The sequence below is a fragment of the Falco cherrug genome, chromosome 4 (assembly GCF_023634085.1).
Source record: "Falco cherrug isolate bFalChe1 chromosome 4, bFalChe1.pri, whole genome shotgun sequence".
NCBI lineage: Eukaryota > Metazoa > Chordata > Aves > Falconiformes > Falconidae > Falco > Falco cherrug.
Window position 1 is genome coordinate 73,724,253 of NC_073700.1, and position 20,553 is coordinate 73,744,805.

The window sequence follows — 20,553 nt, forward strand, 5'->3', positions numbered from 1 at the left end:
GGAAAAATAAAATAGCAGATGGAAAGATGTCAAATATTAAGTCACTGTTTTCTTCGTTTATGTTTGATTTACATGTTGCAAGTTGCAACGGTGTTTCAGGGGATGCCTCAGCTGCCACTTCATTTGCAAAGCAAATGGGAAGCTTGGAGCACTAGTCCTGAATTCAGTTTCTTGATACACTGCTTTCCATCGTGAGTTTATGGAAGTCACAGTACCTCCATTTCCCACCTGTAAAATGAGATAGACTACTTTGCAAGGTTTTTTACAGGAATAATAACAGGTTATATTGAATTTACAGTCAGAGCAGTTAAATAAATATCTAAAAATGTATTGCAAGGAAGGAAAATGCATAGCATTAAACATCTACAGGCTTTACATAGAAATGAGAAAATTAATTTATTTACATATCATTACTCTAGTTTTTTGGATTGTATTAATGTATTCAGATACCTCATCAGTGTGAATGTAAATGCCCGACAGACTACATTCCTCTCTCCAAATAGAGAAAAAATCACCCCCTTGTCTGGAAAGGACCATCCATCAGAGGAAGTATGAAAATAAATGCACACCCTCAGTAGTCTGTAAGATCTGGGTAGTACGTTATGGAAGCATTATATATTGTTCAACTCACCTAATTCTAATGAATGTGCCCAAGTAAAATGCCCTTAAGGGCTCAGGTTTCTATCTATAGTGGTCTTCATGGTTTTTTCTAAAAGTGATGCAGCCAATCACTGGTAACAGTTGATGAGTTAACCTATTTTATATATTACAGGGTGTCTCACCCCCCAACGATTATTTTGCCGCTTCATAACTGGGAACCCAAAGATGAACCTACAAAAGAAGAAGAACTTGGTCCTTTAGTAGAACACATCTATGAGGTAAAAATGTTATATGTTGCCACAGGACCTCATGCTAGAAGGGTTCAGGTAGAAAAAGGTGCATTGGGTGAACTGCATGGAATACAGGCCACCTTTGGAATCTGATGGATGGCCTTTATTCTAGGAGATAAAACAGAGTGCTTCACATCTGGTTATAATTCACAAACTAGCACTCAAGAAAACATAAGCAACTGAGCTGAATCAGCAGTGTAAGATAACAACTTGCATGACTTATATAAGCTGTTATGAATCAGTCTGTAAAATACAAAATATTATTTGTGAATTCCTCATCTTAACACATTTCTCTAAACTGAAAAATCACTGACAAATCTTCCTGCCTCAATCACGTGGGCTGTTTGTGGAACTATATATGTGACTTCCAATGTATTGACATAGTTACAGTGATTATTACAGTGATTAAAGAAACCACATTTAATAGTGTATTGATATCAGCAAAGCATAAAAAAGGTCAAAAAACCACCCAAAAACCCTTTACTGAAGAAGATTTAAGGTTGAAATTGGGTTTTATTTGGTTCTAAATAAAGCTTATTAGTCACAAAAATTCTACACACTCAAAAAAAGGAGGTTCTCGCATATCTAGAATCTTTGAGTAAAGCTCCATGGTGTTCTGCTTCTTCAGCTCTCATGCCTAGTGTTAACACATATCCAAACTTCCTGTGGTCATCAGATGTTTTCAAATTGTAAACTTTGATACAAGAAAATCATCTTAATATCCCAGATTTTATAATTTATATTATTTCTATCTTTACTAGATTTCCCAGAAAAGAATAATGCCCTGGGATGTTACTTTGGGAAAACTAGTTCCCTTTTTTCTTTTGAGGAAATTTGAACTGAGGAGTGTTCCTAATCACAAACGTAGTTTAAGCTCTGCTATGCCTTCTGTTCTTGCACACTGAAATGTGATTCTTTTGTGTCCTGATGTTTCAGCTACTATTTTCAAGTATGTTCTGTTAAGGTTCATTGTATATATTTGTATAGTGTGTTTTGATGTGTTTTTTTATACTTTCTAAGGTAATTCTGTCTCTTTTATATGTAGGAAAAAATGGGAAAGGTGCAGGATTTCTTGAATACAGACAGACAAAAAAGGTTATTCTCCCAGATTTGCCAGGCTTTGTGACTAACATGTAGAGGTTCTTTTCCCCTACCTGCAACAGATTCTCCATCAATAAAATTATATTAATAACCTACACATCTTTTCCAAAGTAAAATGTCTAAGTGGTGGTCACTGTGGTTTCTGTTGTTATTTTTGTAAATGCCTTGGAAAGCTCTGATGCTATTTGTTTGACAGCTGCACAATATAGGACCAAGTGCCATCAACAATACAGTTCTCCGTGTCGGTTGGCCTGTGTCCAGTGGAGAAGAATTTCTTCTTTATATTCTTCATATTCAGACACATGGACCATTGCACTGTCAGACGAGCTCTCCTATTAATACAATGCAAATAAAGGTAAGTTAGCTCCTTTTATTTCCATCCATGTCTGCATTTTGCTTGATTTTTTTTTTTTTTTTGCCTACACTTCACAATGGGATGGAGCTTTTGGGGAATTCTTCACAATGACCCTGAGATCATTTTCCTAGGTAAGAAGCAAGATATAGATAGTCTATAATGTTTCTAGTGGGACAGTTGTGTTGCATGGTATGTGTTTTGTTTCCAAACTCTTCTTATCAGAAGAGTGCATTCAATCCTGCTTTCTGTGTCACCGACAAAGATGTTAACCAGCGCTGGTCCCAATACGAACCCCTGAGGAACACCACTCATCACTGGTCTTCACTTGGACATCGAGCCATTGACTGCAACTCTTTGAATGCAGCCATCCAGCCAATTCCTTATCCACCAAGTGGTCCATCCATCAAATCCATGTCTCTCCAATTTAGAGACAAGGATGTCTTGCAGGACAGTGTCAAATACTTGGCCCAAGTCCAGGTAGATGATGTCAATTGCTCTTCCTTTATCCAGCTGTGCTGTAACCCCACCATAGAAGGCCACCAAACTCCTCAGGCACACTTTGCCCTTAGTGAAGCCATGTTGGCTGTCACCAGTCACCTCCTTATTTTGCATGTGCCTTAGCACAGTTTCCAGGAGGATCTGCTCCGTGATCTTGCTGGGTGCAGAAGTGAGACTGACTTGTCTGTAGTTCCACAGATCTTCCTTTTTTCCCGTTTTAGAAATGGGAATTATGTTTCCCCTTTTCCAGTCAGTGGGAACTTCACCGGACTGTCATGACTTCTCAAATATGACGGATAGCGGCTTAGCCACTTCATCTGTCAGTTCCTGCAGATGCCCCTCATCAGGTCCCATGGACCTGTGCACCTTCAAGTCCCTTAGGTGATCTCCAGCCTGATCTCCTACAGTGAGCAGTTCTACATTCTCCCATTGCTGCCTTTGCCTTCTGCAGCTCGGGCGGTGTGGCTGGAGCACTTGCCAGTGAAGACTGAGGTAAAACAGTTGTTGAGTACCTCAGCCTTCTCCATATCCCAGGTAACCAGGTCTGCCATTTCCTTCCAGAGAGGACTTACATTTTCCCTAGTCTTCCTTTTATCACTGACGTACCTATAGAAGTTTTTGCCCTTGATGTCCCTGGCCAGATTTAATTCTGTCAGGTCTTTAGCTTTCGTAACCTGATCCCTGGTGGCTCGGACAGTTTCTCTGTATTCCTCCCAGGCTCCCTGTCCTTGCTGCCACCCTCTGTAGGCTTCCTTTTTGTGTCTGGCCTTGTCCAGGAGCTCCTTGGTCATCCATGCAGGCCTCCTGACATTTTTCCTGACTTTGTCTTTGTTGGGATGCCTCGCTCCTGAGCGTGGAGGAGGTGATCCTTGAATATTAACCAGCTTTCTTGGGCCCCTCTTCCCTCCAGGGCTTTATCCCATGGTACTCTACCAAGCAGATCCCTGAAGAGGCCAAAGTCAGCTCTCATGAAGTCCAGAGCAGTGAGCTTGCTGTGTGCCCTCCTCACTGTCCTAAGGGTCTTGAAATGTTGGAACATTTCATGGTCACTGCAGCAAGGCTGCCCTTGAGCTTCACATTCCCCCATCACTTCCTCAACAGCAGCCTTTGCTGCTGTTCATGCAGCCCAGGACGCTGCTGACTCTCACTTCTGACAGGGCACACTGCTGGCTCATGTGCAGCTTAAGCCAGGTCTTTTTCTGCATAGCTGCTTCTTAATCTGTCAGTCCTCAGCATGTTTTGCTTCTTGGGGCTACTTCCTTGCACCAAGTATATGAGAAGATCCATATTTTTATATATCATATGCTATATATTATATTATGGTTAAGTTCAACATAGTACGAGAAATTGTAATCTGTAAAACTGGAGTAATTTTAGAATCATATATTTTTTACATGTCTTATTTTAATTTTTCAGAGAACATACTTTGAATACCCTATAAAATGAAATTATCAACAGGAATTCTGCATGAAATATACTGCAGAAATGGAAGTTTTCATGTAGTGCCACTTGATAAAAGGATTCATATAGTCTACAATTATTCTATGGCTTAATCTATATTGACTCATAAAAACTACAACTTTGTCAGCAACGTGACAGGCTTTTGGGTTTTCTACTTTGAAATGATTCTGTAATTATTTTAATCATACCAGCCAAAAGAAAAAAAAATCCCTTGCCAATATTTTGGTAAGTGTTATTTGTAGGTATTGTTTCCCGTCCAGATTTCTTCCCCTTCCATGGACATGTTTCTTTTCTAGCAGAACTGTAGATCTCAGAGTTTGCAGGAAACCGTAACAAGGGGAAGCACAGTAGCGGCCTCCTCGGTACAGTGTTGGTATGCCAGTGTCTAAAAGCCTCTTTCAAGATCTGTGTTTGTGATGGCAGATCCCTCAAAAGAGCTTGGTTTGGCTACAAGTCAGAAGATTTAGCAAAACACAGCTCTACATATTATCCCATCAAAAACAAGGTATCCAATTTATTAAGCATAACTGATTCCAGACACTTCTGGAGTAAACAACACTTCTCGAGTTTAACCAGTAGCCTGTTAAATATCTTGTGGGGAGAGCTGCATTCCAAATGTTAAAAGTGCTATATATCTTTGGCATACTAGGAAGAGTTTGAGTTCTATACAGTGGATGGAAGTGGAGGCATCTTTCTGGTGAAGGCTATTCCTCACAACCACAGGGGCTACAAGTCTTTGGCTTAAAGAGGCAGAACTAAAATATGTACTTACAAGAATGTAGAAAAGCTGATGTATCCCAAATACATTATGGCTAGATTTTTGTGTTTCACCCAGGAAGCCAGAAAGGGGTTAGGATTACACCCTTTTATTTAGTTTTGCTAGAGGGAGAAAAATGAAATGAGTAATAGGGAACTGAAAATAGAAAAATGTTTCCATTTTGTACCCAAAACACAGCAAGTTTGGAAACAGAGAATATTTTCCATTAATCTTTTCTGCCCCATTTCTACCTATTTTTCAGAGGTGGTGAGGAGAAGGAAGCTGATGTGCTACATTTGTATTTGCAAGCCTGGTATCTCAAAGCCACTGGTCAGATCAGGTTGAAAGTACATGAGAAGGAGATTTAGCATCCCCCTACCCTAGCCACTGCGTTCTAAGTTTCAATTAAGAAGCTGAGATGGGAGCATTACAGTCAGGAGAGCAGAGCTCTGGGCAGAATAGTGCCATAGTTCTTAAGCACTTTTTCAGGCAATGTAATTTTTGATGATTTTTGTAGGTTTTTAATTTTGCTTTTCCTTCTCCTACTTGATAATGATTGTATCTGTTACATTAACAAGACTAAATTTTTGTGAGACTTGTGAGAAATCTCCCTGTAATAATGAAATAACGGTCCATCTGTCTTAGCAGAATATGGCTTTAGATGTACAATCATTATTGCAAGACTTAAAACATCTTTTCCTTATTTCAGTTTTTCAAAGCACTGAACAGCATGAATACATAAATCACGTTTCAAATATGTAATGCTTATCTATTGCTTCAGATAGGAAGAGGATACAGAGACAGCTTCCTTCAGGTTTTGTCTAAACAGCTGGATGCCTGGCACAGATTTCCAAATAAGGCTAAGGACATTATATGCCTGGCTCCTCTTGGATTTCAGAACCTAGCTCTCTTAGGGTGCTTGGGCATTTCCCCTTTGAAATTACTTGTATTGTTCAGTTTCAGTCAAAGCGGTATATTTCTCCCCATTGCTGAATTTCTTCTCTTGTGGAAAGGTTTCCTTTGTGCTTTGTTGGTTCTTCCACAAAGATAAACCAAACCTGTGCACACATGGGAAGACTCTTATTTAGGGAATTTTCCTTTTCAGTAGCTTATCTTTCTCTGAAGACAGTGAGGGACATGAAAGGATAATAAAATTATGAATTTTGCAAAAGGTGTAAAGAGGAGCAAAAGGACTTATCAAAGATACGGAACGGATTCCCTTGCAGAAGAACTCATTCCACTAGGGTGCTTCAATCTAGAAAGGAGGTGTCTATGTGCAAATATGGTCCACAAGATCAGAAGTGGCAGAAGGAGCATGGGTGGGGATTGACTGCTCTCTGCCTGTTGCTGCACAGGAATGCAGTGTGTTCACTGCACAGGAATTGGAGCATCAAATGAAGCCTGTAGAGCGAGATTCAAAACAAGCAAAAGAACATGGTGGTTCATAATGACAGGTATTAGATGTCTGGAACTTGTTGCCAAAGGAAGTAGTCAGGATTAAAAGTTTACATGGTTTTAAGAGGAAACTGGACCAATTCACAAAAGAGGAGTCCAGTAAAGATTAATGAATAAACAATAACTTCATGCAGATCAGGAGGTCCCTGAGCTGAAAACATTTGGAAGCTGAAAGTTATTAGGAGAGAGCGTTGTGTATGCATGCCCTGTTGTTAGTCTTCCTTCCACAACTGCTTAAAGGCAGTGTTGATGAGAAGAGGGCTCAGCTAGCTGGACTTTTGGCTTGAGCCAGTATTCCTGGCGAGTTGGGTTTTCCTCCCCCAGATTGATGGGAAAAAGTAGTTTTATGGAGCCTGTGCCTGTAAATACCAGAAGTATAGGCAGTGGTTTCCAACTATGGTAGACAATACAAAGTGACACACATGACACATTCTCAGTAGCTGAGCACTGTAGTACTGTAGGGCATCTGTCAGGCAAGCAGAGAAATAGCTGCTAAAATCCACTACATGGGTAAGGTACATCCACCAACATGACTGACTGGCAGGAGCTAACCTCTTCCAGAGGCAGTGTCTCCTCATGCTGTAGAGCCATTATTACTGTGTGTAAGTCGTGGTCTGGAGACAAAATAATACCATCCAATGCATTGCTCTTGAATGGTCTCTTACATCTCTTGTATAACAGCTTTTACACAAAGTCCTCTTCCAGAACATTTCTGATGGAGTTACACATTGCAGCAGAGGGTTTTGCTTGCCTAGAAAAAGAGGAAAGCTAAACTGGGTTTTGAAATGAGAAGTGAAGAACTGATCTCAAAATCTGCTCAGGCAAAGAAAGCACGACAGTTTTCCCTGGTGGGGAAACTGAGACAGTCCATTGTAGTTAAAGGGAGGGAGCGAGAATCCATTTTAAGTAAGGTATGGTGTGCTAAATATGGGGCATATGAAATAGCTACAGAGACGCAGTTGTACAATTCCGCGCTACTGGCTCAGGAAGGATAAAATAGTATCTTTAACCTCAACATCTAGGCCACTGGATATACCCTGTTTTTAAAATGTTACAGGAGACATGTATGTTTTCTCTTAAACAGAGGGCTGTTTTCAAACCTTTGCTGTAATAATTCACTACTGACGATGTTAACACTCTGGGATCTATGAAAAAATAATTCAATATAAAAATCACCTAGTGGATCTACATATGTATCGTGATCATGTATTGAGGGCTTCTTCAAAGGCATGTCATTATATTGTGGTTCTTTTAATTTATCATCATTAAAGAAGCCTGTACATGCTGGTGAGGGAATCCTAGAAAGAGAATTCCCATGTGTTATCACATTGAAAGGGGGAGATTTACTAGCTATTTAACTTCCTTTATTGCAAAAAGACAATGTTAACCTAATTAAGTGACGGGGGGGGGGGAAAGACTTATTTTTGCTTAAGGAGTTTTCATCAGTTAATAAATTATAGTATCTTTCACTTTTTAGGATGCTTTTGACTGAAGATCTCAGACAATGTCAAAATACTTCCTTCTTTAGCCTTGTAATCTTGGTCAGATGAATGGTACAAATTTGCCAGATCTAGTACTACACAGCATTAGTGTGTGGAAGGTTTTATGTGTTTATAGCTATTCTCTTCCCTTTAGTGCTACAACATTTCATACAATTGCAAACATTTGCTTTAGGAATTTGTTTAAGATATTTTGATTTCAGAGGCTAAAGGAACTGATAAAATGGATCTGATGTAGCTCTTCATAATCTGAGGCCCTTAATGAATAGTCTTGCCTATGTTTATGTGAGTCCCTGTTGAGATCTTATTGCAAACTTCCACTTATATTTTATTGTGATTTTACATGATTGGATTGTCAGGAATTAGAATTTATCTTTCCCTTCATAGTGATAGATTGCCCAGGCATTCTTTGAGACTTCTTGAGAGAGAGAAGCCATAAATGCTCTGTGTAGAAACTAAAGACAAACTGCCAACAATGAAAATAGGATTTAATCGGAGAATAAAAATCTGTGAAGGTAAAGCTGAAGAGATTGCATTTTAATTTGAGATTAAAAATGAACCAACTGTTACATTATACAAAGTTGAGTTGTTACTAAAAGAAATCTGTAACAAATAATGATCAAAAGTTGTGTTGCTAGAATTCAGATTTCCTTTTTTTTCTTTTACTTTCTAAAGCTTGTAAAATCATTATATTTCAATAGGCAGATTCTGACCTGAACAAATGGCCAGGTTTCCATGCAGCAACTTTGAATTTATCCTGTTACAGAGATCAAAATATGGGCCCAAGAGTCTAACAAAATTAAGGACAGCAATGAAATTGTTACCAGTAAAAAGTGGAAAAAGATGTCACCTACTGTAATTCCTATAACCGGGCAATATCTTGCTGTGCTATCACTCATCATGCTTCTAGCTGAAGACAGTGTATTCTCATGGCTGTTCTGTATAAACCACAAATACAGTGTTAATCCAGAATTCAAGACTTCCGAGAAGGGAACAATTCTGTTAAAGTCATTGTATGAGTATGCCATTACCATTCATATTTTTTCTCTTTGCAGTTTGCTATTCCACAAGACACTCCTGAACTTGCTGCTTTTTTATATAATTCCACGAATTCTCATTACATCAGGAGAAGGGATGTCACAGTGGCAGAACCTCACAGGAAAAACTCTGCAAAAATATGGGTGAGCTATCTAAAACCTATAAACTGAAACTATGCATGTAGTGTATCAAGGTGCCTGTTGGTTTGACTGCCATTTATTTACAGGTTTAAAATATTTTTGAACTGCTTTTTAATCCCTCGGTTTAAAATACTCTTTATTACATATCACCATGCCACAGGTTAGTGATTTTGTTTGACAGATTTTTACATTAAAGATCATGCATGCCAAATGCCTGAATGTCTTACCCCTGGCTGTTTGCAGACAAGCCTCTGTGGTCACGCAGGGGCACACTTACCACAGGGAATTTCAGCACAGGTTTAGGGAAAGGGCCCCTCTTGCACAAATTAAATTTCAGATTCTGACTTCTGAAAGATAGGTCTCTGCTTGTTAGCTTGGCTCCTAACATTCTGGCTCTTTCATAAAGAGTAACTCGCACTTAAAATTAACATTGTCATGTAAAGTAATAGTTCTGACACTGAAGTATATTTGTTCCTCCCAGTAAGTACTTATGTACACATGGAAAGGGAAGACTCTTTCCTTTTACAATAAAACAAACAAGGCAAATGGGTCAGACAATGCTGGAGCAAGAGCAAAGACTTCTTTCCCAGGAAAATAGTTCTGATCAGTCTGGTACCTGAGTATTTGGACTTGGCTGTATTTTCAGAATGTTGGGGTTTTTGCCAGTCGTGAATTCACTGTCCCATCCTTAGCGTACTTCAGCATTGCAGGTGTCAGCTCCCCTCACCTAGTGGCTGTGTTCAAACTTGGTGACCTTGAGGTCGGCATGGTATTCATGCAGTCAGTACTTTCCATCTACTTTGATGAACCTTAGGCAGAGTTTCTTTCACGCCGTCCAGTCTCTTATGAAGCTGTTTACTGCAAGGTCATGTTTGAATTCCTTCATAACACTAGAATTTGGTAGAAAGAAAAGAACCTCACAGACCTAAGTATTCTGGAGTAATAGAATAAGTATGCTGCTTCTGCAAGTTAATTTGGCAATTTTTGTAACAGGAAGAAGATAGAATCTGAAAGTAATGAATACCATAATGCTATTAAGAACAAAATCACAGATGAACCCATTTTAAACAATAATCACTGTTGATTACTATGTAATTCTTTCATCAACCTGATACCCTGGGCAGAATCTCGTTCCACCAGCGCTGAAGGAAAAATGCCTGGGCTTTCGAAGGCATACCAGTCAATACCACAGAACACTTAAACCATTCTTCAGCGATACCTTAATTATCAGTTATCTTTCTCAGTGATTAGGCTCATATGCTGCCAACACAGAAATTACTGCAGCAACTGAAAGTGGTTAACAAAGTTCTGTGCTGTGTTTGCATCTTAAAATACAAAGCAGAGATTTATCAGCTGCTTGATGTAAACGGATATGTTTAGCTGAGTACTTAATAATACAAAGTTGGCACTGTGATAAGCAGCCTTCTAGTACAATATGCTTTTGATAAGCACAAATTAGGATAGGATTGGGTACAGTGCTTACCACTAGATATATACCAGGACTTTTCCAGGATGTACATAGAGAAGGAGTAGATCATTTGTTCGGTTAGAAAGGTGTCCTAATTCTGTGTGCCTTCAGCATTGCATACTACAGATCCAGAATTTTTTTTTATTTTTTTGTGACATGTTGGAAGTACACATGGAAAGTGAATGTTGCTCTGGTAAATGACTGATTGGGCAAAGGTAATTCTTTGTTAAAATTTGGGGTTTTTTTTCTCAGAAATTTTAAGTTATTTTCATCAAAGCATTTTCACAGAGAGGAAAAATGTTCTGAGAACCTCTTGTTCTGTTTACTGTTTATTAAACATTTGGTTTTTCTTCCATTAGTTCTAAAGTTACAGTGTTCTGAAAATTACTACAGGCTAAAAGCATTACTAAGAAAAATAGAAATATGTGTTCAGGTCCTAAAATGTCAGCCAAAAGTAGGCTTTTATGCATACTAATGATTTATTTAGTTAATATGTGTTTTTGGCTGCCGTGATTAATGAAAACAGCTCTCCTCCTACTTGCAAGATAAATAAATCTGGTTGGAGGATGTTTAAATATGAAAAACCAAATAAACAGATACTTTGAGATATTCATTTCAAGAAAAGGTTTATAGTTGCATGTTCCAGGGTTTACAGTTTCAGTTTCAAGCACATTTAGAAAATAGTGATTAAGCATATAGCTTCTACTTAACTTGTGATAAGGTAGAGGTTTGTGGGGAAGGCTGTCTGTAAGGATACAGGATTCCTTAAAGGTGTTTTCAGATCCGTTACATAAATCATCATCTCGTTTCCCTAAGTATAGGCTTTGGTAATGCAGCCATTCTTCCTCTCCTGAGGGAATATACTTGTGAAAACTTAGTTTTGCTTTTGAGGTCACAAGACCTTCTGTCATGAGTGTCAATAAAGCACCTGTAAGGGAAAGATTCTCTTTGTTATAAAAATATGAATCAATTAAAAGCTCAGTCTTCCTCCTGAATCAAACCAAACCTTTTTGGATAAAACCCATCTGTATATATAAACCTATACAATTTTTTGCACATGCTTTGAATCATTTTTCTATGAGGTCTTTCTTTCTTTTTATACCCCAAACAACTGTATAATTTCTGTGGTTACCCCATAAGACTCTGCTCGTTCCCTTCAGGGGCTTCCAGTCAGCTTTTAACCTTTTTTGTGACATTCTTCTGGCAGACTTTGACAAGAGTATGTAGTTTTGAGTTGCATTGCTTGGCTTTTGTCTTCAAACCATGCATGAGCCAGAATCGCTGCTCATCAGGAACATTTAATGGACAACAAATTTCCAGTAGAGCAACTAATGAATCTCAGCAAATGTTCTGGCTGTTATAATGTAAACATCAGCAAGAAAACCAGGAAAGTTAGAAGAGGGAAAAGGTTTAAGGACATAAATAAAGACTTCAGGCATAGAGAACAGAAGCAAAAAGAATGTCAAAATCTGAAACCAAAAGATGAAGACAAAGCACATGTGTCAAGGGATTGATAAGTACCTGGACATTTTAAGAGTTCTTCAGAGTAGATATTACTGGAAATTATTACTCTTCATTACTGCACGTAGGTGGTTGTATTCATTGGTGGTGCAAAAAAAAATACTCGCCTTGGTTTATAGTTCTCACGATTTCTCATGGAGTATCTCATGTATAATTAGATTAAATTACTCATTTCAGACTACTTAACTTTTTAAGGGAAAGTTGATTTATTATGCTAATTTATAGCATTTGAGAATGATTGTATACATTTTTAAAGCATAGATGTGACTTACCTTTATTTTGTACACAGAACTGTACAAATGTGAAGTGTATCCTAATTTCCTGCTCTGTGGGACAACTGGAAAGAGGGAAGAGTGCAGCACTAAAAGTCAGGTCCCGGCTATGGGCCCAAGCATTCCTGGAGGTAATGCATGCAAAAATCTCTTTATGTACACAAAGACCCCTGCATCTTTTATTTGACCAGATATTGAAGAATACAAATGATTAAATTAAATGGGCCAAATGAAAATCCTTTTTGTTATCACTTTCTTTGAAAATAACATTTCACTGATTCCAGTTCAGGTCACATGCATGCTGCTTACTTTTCTTTTTCTCACTATTTCTGTGTCTCAAATTTATGTCCTGAATCCTACCTGAAAATTCCAGGATTATTTTTAAACATCTTTCCTTGTTTTGTTTCTGCTCTCTTGGACTGCCCAAATCAACAATCTCTTAGGTATCTATGATGTGCCCTGCGTTCATCACACCTCCCAATGAAAGGTTTTGCTTGGAGCTAAACAGTATATGGTGTACACTATGTGCAACTTAAAAATTCATTGTTATTCATTCTCTGTTTATCTAAGGAAGAGTAATATGTATCAAACTCATATGACATACAACACTCATGTAATGCCGATATATCTTATCACTAAAATGAGGGACAGTGCAGACCATGGAAAAAAGGAACTTCTCTTTCTAAATTCTTGCATTTCCAACTTCACCTGCTCTCAGAATTGTATTTATGCTGCATAAGGCAGAGGGATTGCACTGCGACCTGTTACCTCACAGCTGGCCACGTGTCTGCAGTACTATGTGGTTGTCATTTCTTTAACACTGGGCGGTACATCATGAAATTTATAATTCATTTTGATGTTACTAGGTAATAACTGCAGATCCTATCTTGATCTAACTGATTGATTGTCACCTTCCTTCTTCAAGGAATTTAGAATTCCCCAGTCTTTCTACCTGGAACACAAGAACCTTCCTGTGTTCCCCATAGCTGTAGGAAAAGAATTATTTATCCCCACAGTAACTCTTACCCCAGACAGAGAAGATTTGAGGATCTTCAGCTTGTAACAACAGCTTTAAATTAAGCTCTTCATATCTTTTAAGTTATTTTCTCCCTTTCCTCAAATATGAGAGCAGATAAAAGAAAATCTGTGTCGCTTAACTTGCTTTCCTGGAGAAACAAGAGAGCAGATGGGACAGTTTTTACAGAAAATTGAATGTCAGCTTAGTAGCTAACCGTCATGGCTCCAAATCTGCAATGGGTGCATACTCTGGGGGTCACGGCTCTCTCTTAGTGTATGAGACTATGGCAGTGGTTACCAAAAGGATGACTTGGAAGTTTTTTCTACCTACCGGTCAGGGCTTAAGGTCACATTCTGTGTTTCTTCTGCAACAGCTGTTAGCACTGTTATGACTGAAGGGAGCATAGAACTATCTGACCTTGCTTGAGAGAAATGATTTCTGTCTAGCTCAGTAACAAAGGACATCATTTCAGATACTAGGTGAATTAATTCCTGATCTGTCAGTACATTTTCTTTCTATTAACGGTCAGTTCCAAGAAAATTCCATACCTTTTCTTCAGTTCCCTTAACACAAATACAACGCTTTTAATAGGAGGTATATTTAGCAACCTGTGTGAAAGACTAGACTAGATGTATTTCATTTAGGTTTGCTCAGTGAGTCATCAGCTAGTGGGAAAAAAGAGCAGGCTCTGCTTCAAATTTAAGCCCAAAAGTTTGGCAGCTTAGGTATGTCTCTGTCCTTTGAGCTCTGGGTAACTGGGATGGACATCTAATGTAAGCTTTTGCAACCATCTTACAAAATTTTGCACAGAAAATGCCCGTATGAAAGCATCTCTGCACTCATAGGAAAAACTTATAAATTGGGAAATATATAAAAAAATAATATGGGAATTTTATTCAATTTTTTTCTAATTCCAATGAGAGTATTTGGTGTTTGCACCAAATAGTCTCATTGGAATTAAGTTGTTAACTGCACTAGTTCACTGTTCCTAACACATAGACAGAGAGGCAGAGATATTATCCTTGGCTGGAACAATCTGTGATAATTCTGACCACTGCAGTGTGCAAGCAGTATCACAGTGAACCTTCCCCATCTTCTTCACCAAGCAGGAGATAAAGCTTAGCTCCCTTAGCTAGCTATCTTACTGGGAACTGGACCTGACATATTCCAAATCCAATCAAGTCTTTCTGTTCATCATTCTGCTGGTAGAATCTAATTTACTCTGTAAGGATTAAAACCAAGGTCTTGTGAAGAAACACACACAGAAGTAAAACCTCTTGTGCAGATTCTTTGATGCCAATTTTCTAGGCTATGTACAGCTATTTCAGTGGGAATTAGCGTCATGAAAGTTTTTCTAAGTCCAGTTTAGTATGTAATAAGAAATAACTGTAAAAGATTAAAGCTAAACAAATTTAATGACAAACAGTGTTCCTCTGATTTTTTGGTTGTGACAGAGGATGTGTAACAGTTGGAACAAACTAGCTGCAGAAGACATGAATCCTCCTTTTCTTAGTGACTCTTAATGAAGACAGAATCTTTTTCTAGACTGTCAGCTTAGCTAGCCTGACTTCGGTTAAGAACAAGGATAGCTGCATGAAATTCAGTGACATGTTTAATGCAGGAGCAGTGGGATCATCTTACCTAATCGTAGGTAATTTATATAATTTTTTAGGTAAATTTACCTGATGAAAGTAGATGATGAAGCTGGTTGCCTAACTCTGTAGCCAGTAATGACAGAGATATCTTCAGAGGATGCTTAACCCAGCTGATTTGAAACACCTTCTCTGCCATTCTTCTGATCTGGATGGTGAAGAAGGTTCCAAGTTGTGCCTTGGGACGCAGGTGTGTGCAAATACACCAGGCAATGCCAGTGCTGCAGTCCCTTTAGCTCTTCTGCGCTCCTTAATAAATCCTGTTTACTGTGCCATCACCTCCCTTCGCTTAGTGGGCTCAAGGCAGAGATGGAACCTTATGCTAGCCTGTGGGCAGGGGCAAGGATGAGCCATCCTGTAGACTCCCTGGGTGGAGAGACCTCATGGCAAACACTCCTACATGTACATCTTCTGCTTACTCTGCTGTCATTACATACCCTTGCTATCGAACAAGGCTTTTTATGGGCTGTGATTTTACCTTTTATCAGTATCCTTAGGAAACATTTCTGTTTCCTTTGAGTAGTAACTTGCCAGCCTTGTAAACGTTCAGAAACTCCACTTAAAGCAACAGGATCTTTTTCTAAGTTAAAAAAAGAAGATAGTCCCCAGGGAACGGTTGCATCCTCCCATTTATGACTAAGAAGCTGCCAGAATAACATGACCCCTGCTTCACACGCAAACTTAGACATTGAAGAGGGAAAGAGCAAATTCTGTGATGAAATCTAGTTGCTGTCCTCCCACTCACCTCCAAACAGTTCCTTTTCTCACAGCCCCTTTTAAAATTAACAGTTATACAGCCATCACCATAAAAGACCGTAGAGCATAATTAGTTGCCTAAAAAAGGCATAATCTGCTCTTAGTGAGCCTGTAAACTTCTAGTTCCTAAGGTTATTCCAGAAGTAAGCTAAGGTAAAAAAAAACAAATGCTAGGCTGAAATATGCAGATTCAAACTGAGGATTAAAATACAGTCAAAATAATCAGTATGTGATGATTCTGAACCAGGAAGGACTGTTCAAGGGCTAGGCTGAACTCCACATTCATGGTTTTGTAAAGAGTCTTAGAGGAAGAGTTGTCTGTACAGCAACATCCTAAACTCTTTTGCACATGCAATTAATGTACAAAAATTTCATATGCCAAAGAAAGCAGGATAATGGTGACATACAACATTCCTCAACTGTGTTATAATCTAAATAGGATATGATGATCTGCAGAAGAAATTGTTTGTTTGTGCTCACTAAAGCTGAGAACACACTGTCATTATGTATTTTCTTCTCATACATATGTTAATGCAAACCTAAGAAAAAACTGATTGAAAGTAATTGATTAATGAGAGGATGAAATAATTCATGTTTCTCATTGAAGTTTTATGGATCAGCCTGTATATTTTGTGTCCACAAAGATCAGTCATGTATTGAGTGACTCCTTCCTATTCCACTTAGTTTAACTGACAACAGCTGACCCCTTTGCCTCTTGACAGTTGTAATCTGTCACCTTAAAACCCAAACTCCTGCAACAAATAACAGTTAAATGACATGCAATGATTAGACATGTTTGAGTAAATAAAGCAGCCCAAATTTCCCAATAGGCCAACAAAGATAGAGACAGACATTGTGCAAAGGCCAAGAAGAATCAAAGACTTTTTTGGATTAACTTCAAAGCCTGGCTGTAAATACGAGCCCTCTAGTAAAGCTGACTTTTGGATTCAGACTTGCTGATCAAGCAAGTAATAGCCTGATTTGTGCAAAAGAGAAACAACCTTACATGGTTATGTTACGTTGTGTTCTATTAGGGCTCTGTTATGTCCCCGTTTGTCTAATCATGGTATTTCTGAGTCATCAGAGGGAGATCCAAGGGGAGCTTGTCCAGTGTTCTTTGAACTCTGATGGGTACTTTTTAATGTAGGACTCAGGACTTGGCTAGTAAAACATCTGCTTTGAAAATATATTTCTAAGTGCTGAATCTGTACCATCTGTCTGATTTGTGACATCCTTCCAGGCTTCAAGCTCTTTGGACACTTGTGGGAAGTAGAACTCAGCTCATTCATGACTATTATTTCAGCCTGTATTGAAAGTTCCTCACAATGATAAAAATCTCCTTCTGGGAGAGCTTGGGGAGGTAGTAATGTGAAAAAAAAAACCAACCACAGAGGGTGTGCGAGGTTCCCAAGAGGTTTGAAGTTTATTTTATTTTGTTTTAGTGTTATTGAATGTAATTGTTTTGTTTCTTTCTTGACTTTTAGACAGATCCAGATATTAAAATTTGGCACCACTGACTGCATGAACTTTAATAGCTAGAAGGGAGAAAAATCTAGTTTTAATCTAAGAAAGCTGAAAAGCAACAGCAGCCTGGGAGCTACACTGAAATTGAGTGCTCCCTTGGTACACACAAAGCCATGCTTTGACTCCTCTGTTAGATACTTGTTATTTCAGTGTTCATTTCACAGGCACTGTTCCTGTTTCCTTTTAGATGCCTAAAAATGTAAATATATGCTTGACATAAAGGTGGCGAGTGCTGCAACACCCACATCTTAAGTGCCTGGCCGCAGACTGGTATCCAAAACCTGAAATGAAATACTTAAGGCTCCCTATACAGCATATGGAGACAATGAGGTACCTCAGACAAAGTGACTTGCACTAACCGTTAGGGCGGTGCATGAAGGCTAGCTACCCTTTATCAGGAGGATGGGCACCCAAATCAGGAATAAGTGGGAGTCTTTGCACCCTCTTAGAAGGCAGAATCCAAAAATTACTTAGGAGGTACCTATAGCATTAGTTGAAAGACTTAAAGAGGACTTAGTTTATTCAATATTCAGTGACAGAAGCTAGAGCTGGCAGTCTAGTTGAGAATTCATGACTGGAAGATGTGAATTCAGTTCCCTCCTCAGCTTAAGAAACCCCACCTCCCTGCTTTATTGAATGATGGTATTCCCATCTGCCAAAGCTCCACCTTTTACAAGGACATAAAAAGAAACTGAGAGGTCTGGAAGGATATAGAAAATAAGAAAGAGCCTGATGTAATATCTTATTATTTTGGGCCATCAGCTAGAAGTCCTCTCAGTCCTGTCATGCTCCTTTGCCTTCATAGCCTGGCACCTGGAGCTATCAATGCTGTTAGAGTGCATGCTCTAATTGTGCTTCCTTCATGAGGAATTTTGTTGAGAATCTCTGTGTTTTACTACTGGTGAACTTAGAGACTTTGTAGTGTGGTAGAAATTCTCTAGGCCAGGTAATGCTTTTGGGACAAGGATTCAGTTTAGCTGGGCAAAGGCTATTGGAGGCAGAATGCAGATAACCAGTGCAGCAAGGCCACACAGGCTGTCTGTGGACCACATTTGTGTCTGCAGCAGCTTGGAAGTCAGAACAGAGGTGAACTGGTGGAGGCGGTCCAAGAGAGGTGAGAGATCTGGCTCTTGCATAGGCACCTTTATTCAATCACTTTTCTCCCTCTTCTCTTTTCTATGGGAGCAATTACTCTATCTGTAAGTGGGATATGACCTCAAGGAACAATAGTTACTATCCTCAGCATCCCCCAGCACAGAACCTCTTTCTGTGTCCAGTGGAAAACATCTCAGTCAAGGGAAGCTTGCTTAGTGTTTTCGAAGAATAGCTCTGCAGCCATCTGTGGATGGAAGTGGGGAAGCACCAGAAAAATTAGTGAGAGAGATATCTTGTTCTCTCATTAATTGCCATATATAAGCCAAATATGGAAGTTTAAATATATGATTTTCAGAATGAGAATGAAAAGCCATAAATTTGATGCACTGCCCTTCAAGCCACATATAATAACAAAAGGAGGAAGTAGTCAAATTTGCCTTTACGTAAAACAACTGCTGTTATTTGAAAAAAACAAAGTAAAAAAGAAAACTGTGTGTGGCCAAAAATACTGTATTATACTGGATTTTGTTGTTTATGTGGAATGAAGGATAGAAAGAAAGAGACCTTGACATTGGGCTGAATTAGCTGGAAGTTTCTTTGGGTGTGGGCCAGTTTTGTTTTCATTTGTTGTTATTTAAAATTGTGCCAAAATGTTAACAAAAGCAAAACATGAGACTCTTGCTAGATGTGATATAGATAATGTTAGGTATATGAAGAAATAAACATCTTAAATCAATGACCATTAAAATATGTATATTAAAATGTTCTGAAATCACAACAAAATATCTGCCTCTATTTTAATTTAAAATAGTCTGTTTAAATGAATGTAAAAGATATGTGAAGGGTAAGGATTTAATGGTAAAGAGGAGGATGTGTTGTTAATTTTCAGAAGAGTTGTCTTTGGTCACAGATACATTGGGTGGACATACCCTCTTGTTACAAATAGCACAAGTACTTTTTGGCCATGTACAGTCATACATACATTTTTAAACAAATTAATACAAGAACAAATAGTTGCATAACCTCTGCTCTCTGCATTTATGTAAGCTACTCTATTTATTGGCAGTAGTTTAGGTTTTTGAAGGAATGGGTCAAAGAAAGCAAGCTAATGAATTCCCAAAGCATATATTTAAAAGGTAACATCATATTGCTTACTCTCTTGTCTCTAAAATGTGCCAGACTCCAGCAGACACAAAGAGAAACAAATTTTAATCAAGCAGGGCCAAGACTGTTATAATAGCACTGAACTCCATATGCAACAGACACAGGTTCTGGGGGTAAGATTCCACCACAGCACGTAGCTTGCAATAGAGAAAGTAGCTGCCCTTCAGTTAGGGTGACTTTGCTGGGCTACATCTAACCAGAAAAAAAAGTATTTCAGAGCAGTTGAACAATGCTCCATAGAGGCTATGGAACAAAGTAATTCTGGGGAGCCTCTCTAGTAGTTAAACTCTTCAAACCTGCAGAAGAACAATGACCTCTCAAACTTCTCTAAGCCGCTAAAAGCTTAGTTCCTCCTACCCTCAGTCTAGCTCCCTGTGGGCCAGATTTTCCCTGCATTTTAGTCTGCTCTCTCAATAGGATGCCTCCACGTGCCTTAAACATGCTTTGGGGAGACTTCAGGTCTTTGCTTGAGCTTCCTGCAGAAACCACCAGCATTCCACTGGAGCCTGGAGAACTCTCATTCAAATTGTCCAAGATCTTCCAGCACTTTCCACATTATTTCTGTTTGCCTCAATTTTACTTAGGGAAACACTGCACTGAATATTTATTGGGAACACTTCTATGTCTCATAACTGTTAAAGAAAACAAAGGCTTCAGTTCAAAAATCTATTTGTAAAACAAAAGTGTGGAGAGAGAGAGAGAAGCCTTAATAAATACACCAGCAGGGATCTACCACCCAGGCAACACAGGGGATAGCCATGTTTTGCCTACTTACCCGGGTATTGGCAAACTACTGTCTCAGCAATGCGCGCAAGAGCAGGCTCCGCTTGTTCAAATCAAGAGGAATCTCAAAAGGGCTAATGTAGCTAGGGCTGGGCACCCTGCTGCT

At 38.8% G+C, this 20,553-nt stretch overlaps 1 protein-coding gene across 1 annotated transcript in view; it reads left to right on the forward strand.

Moving 5' to 3' along the window:
- ITGA8 (integrin subunit alpha 8) overlaps positions 1–20,553 on the forward strand; it is a 118,542-nt gene that overhangs the window by 78,070 nt on the left and 19,919 nt on the right. Inside the window, exons 24-27 of the mRNA XM_055708533.1 lie at positions 773–878; positions 2,188–2,346; positions 9,072–9,197; positions 12,473–12,586. Of these exons, the coding sequence (XP_055564508.1) occupies positions 773–878; positions 2,188–2,346; positions 9,072–9,197; positions 12,473–12,586 (505 nt within the window). The remainder of the gene's footprint in view (positions 1–772; positions 879–2,187; positions 2,347–9,071; positions 9,198–12,472; positions 12,587–20,553) is intronic.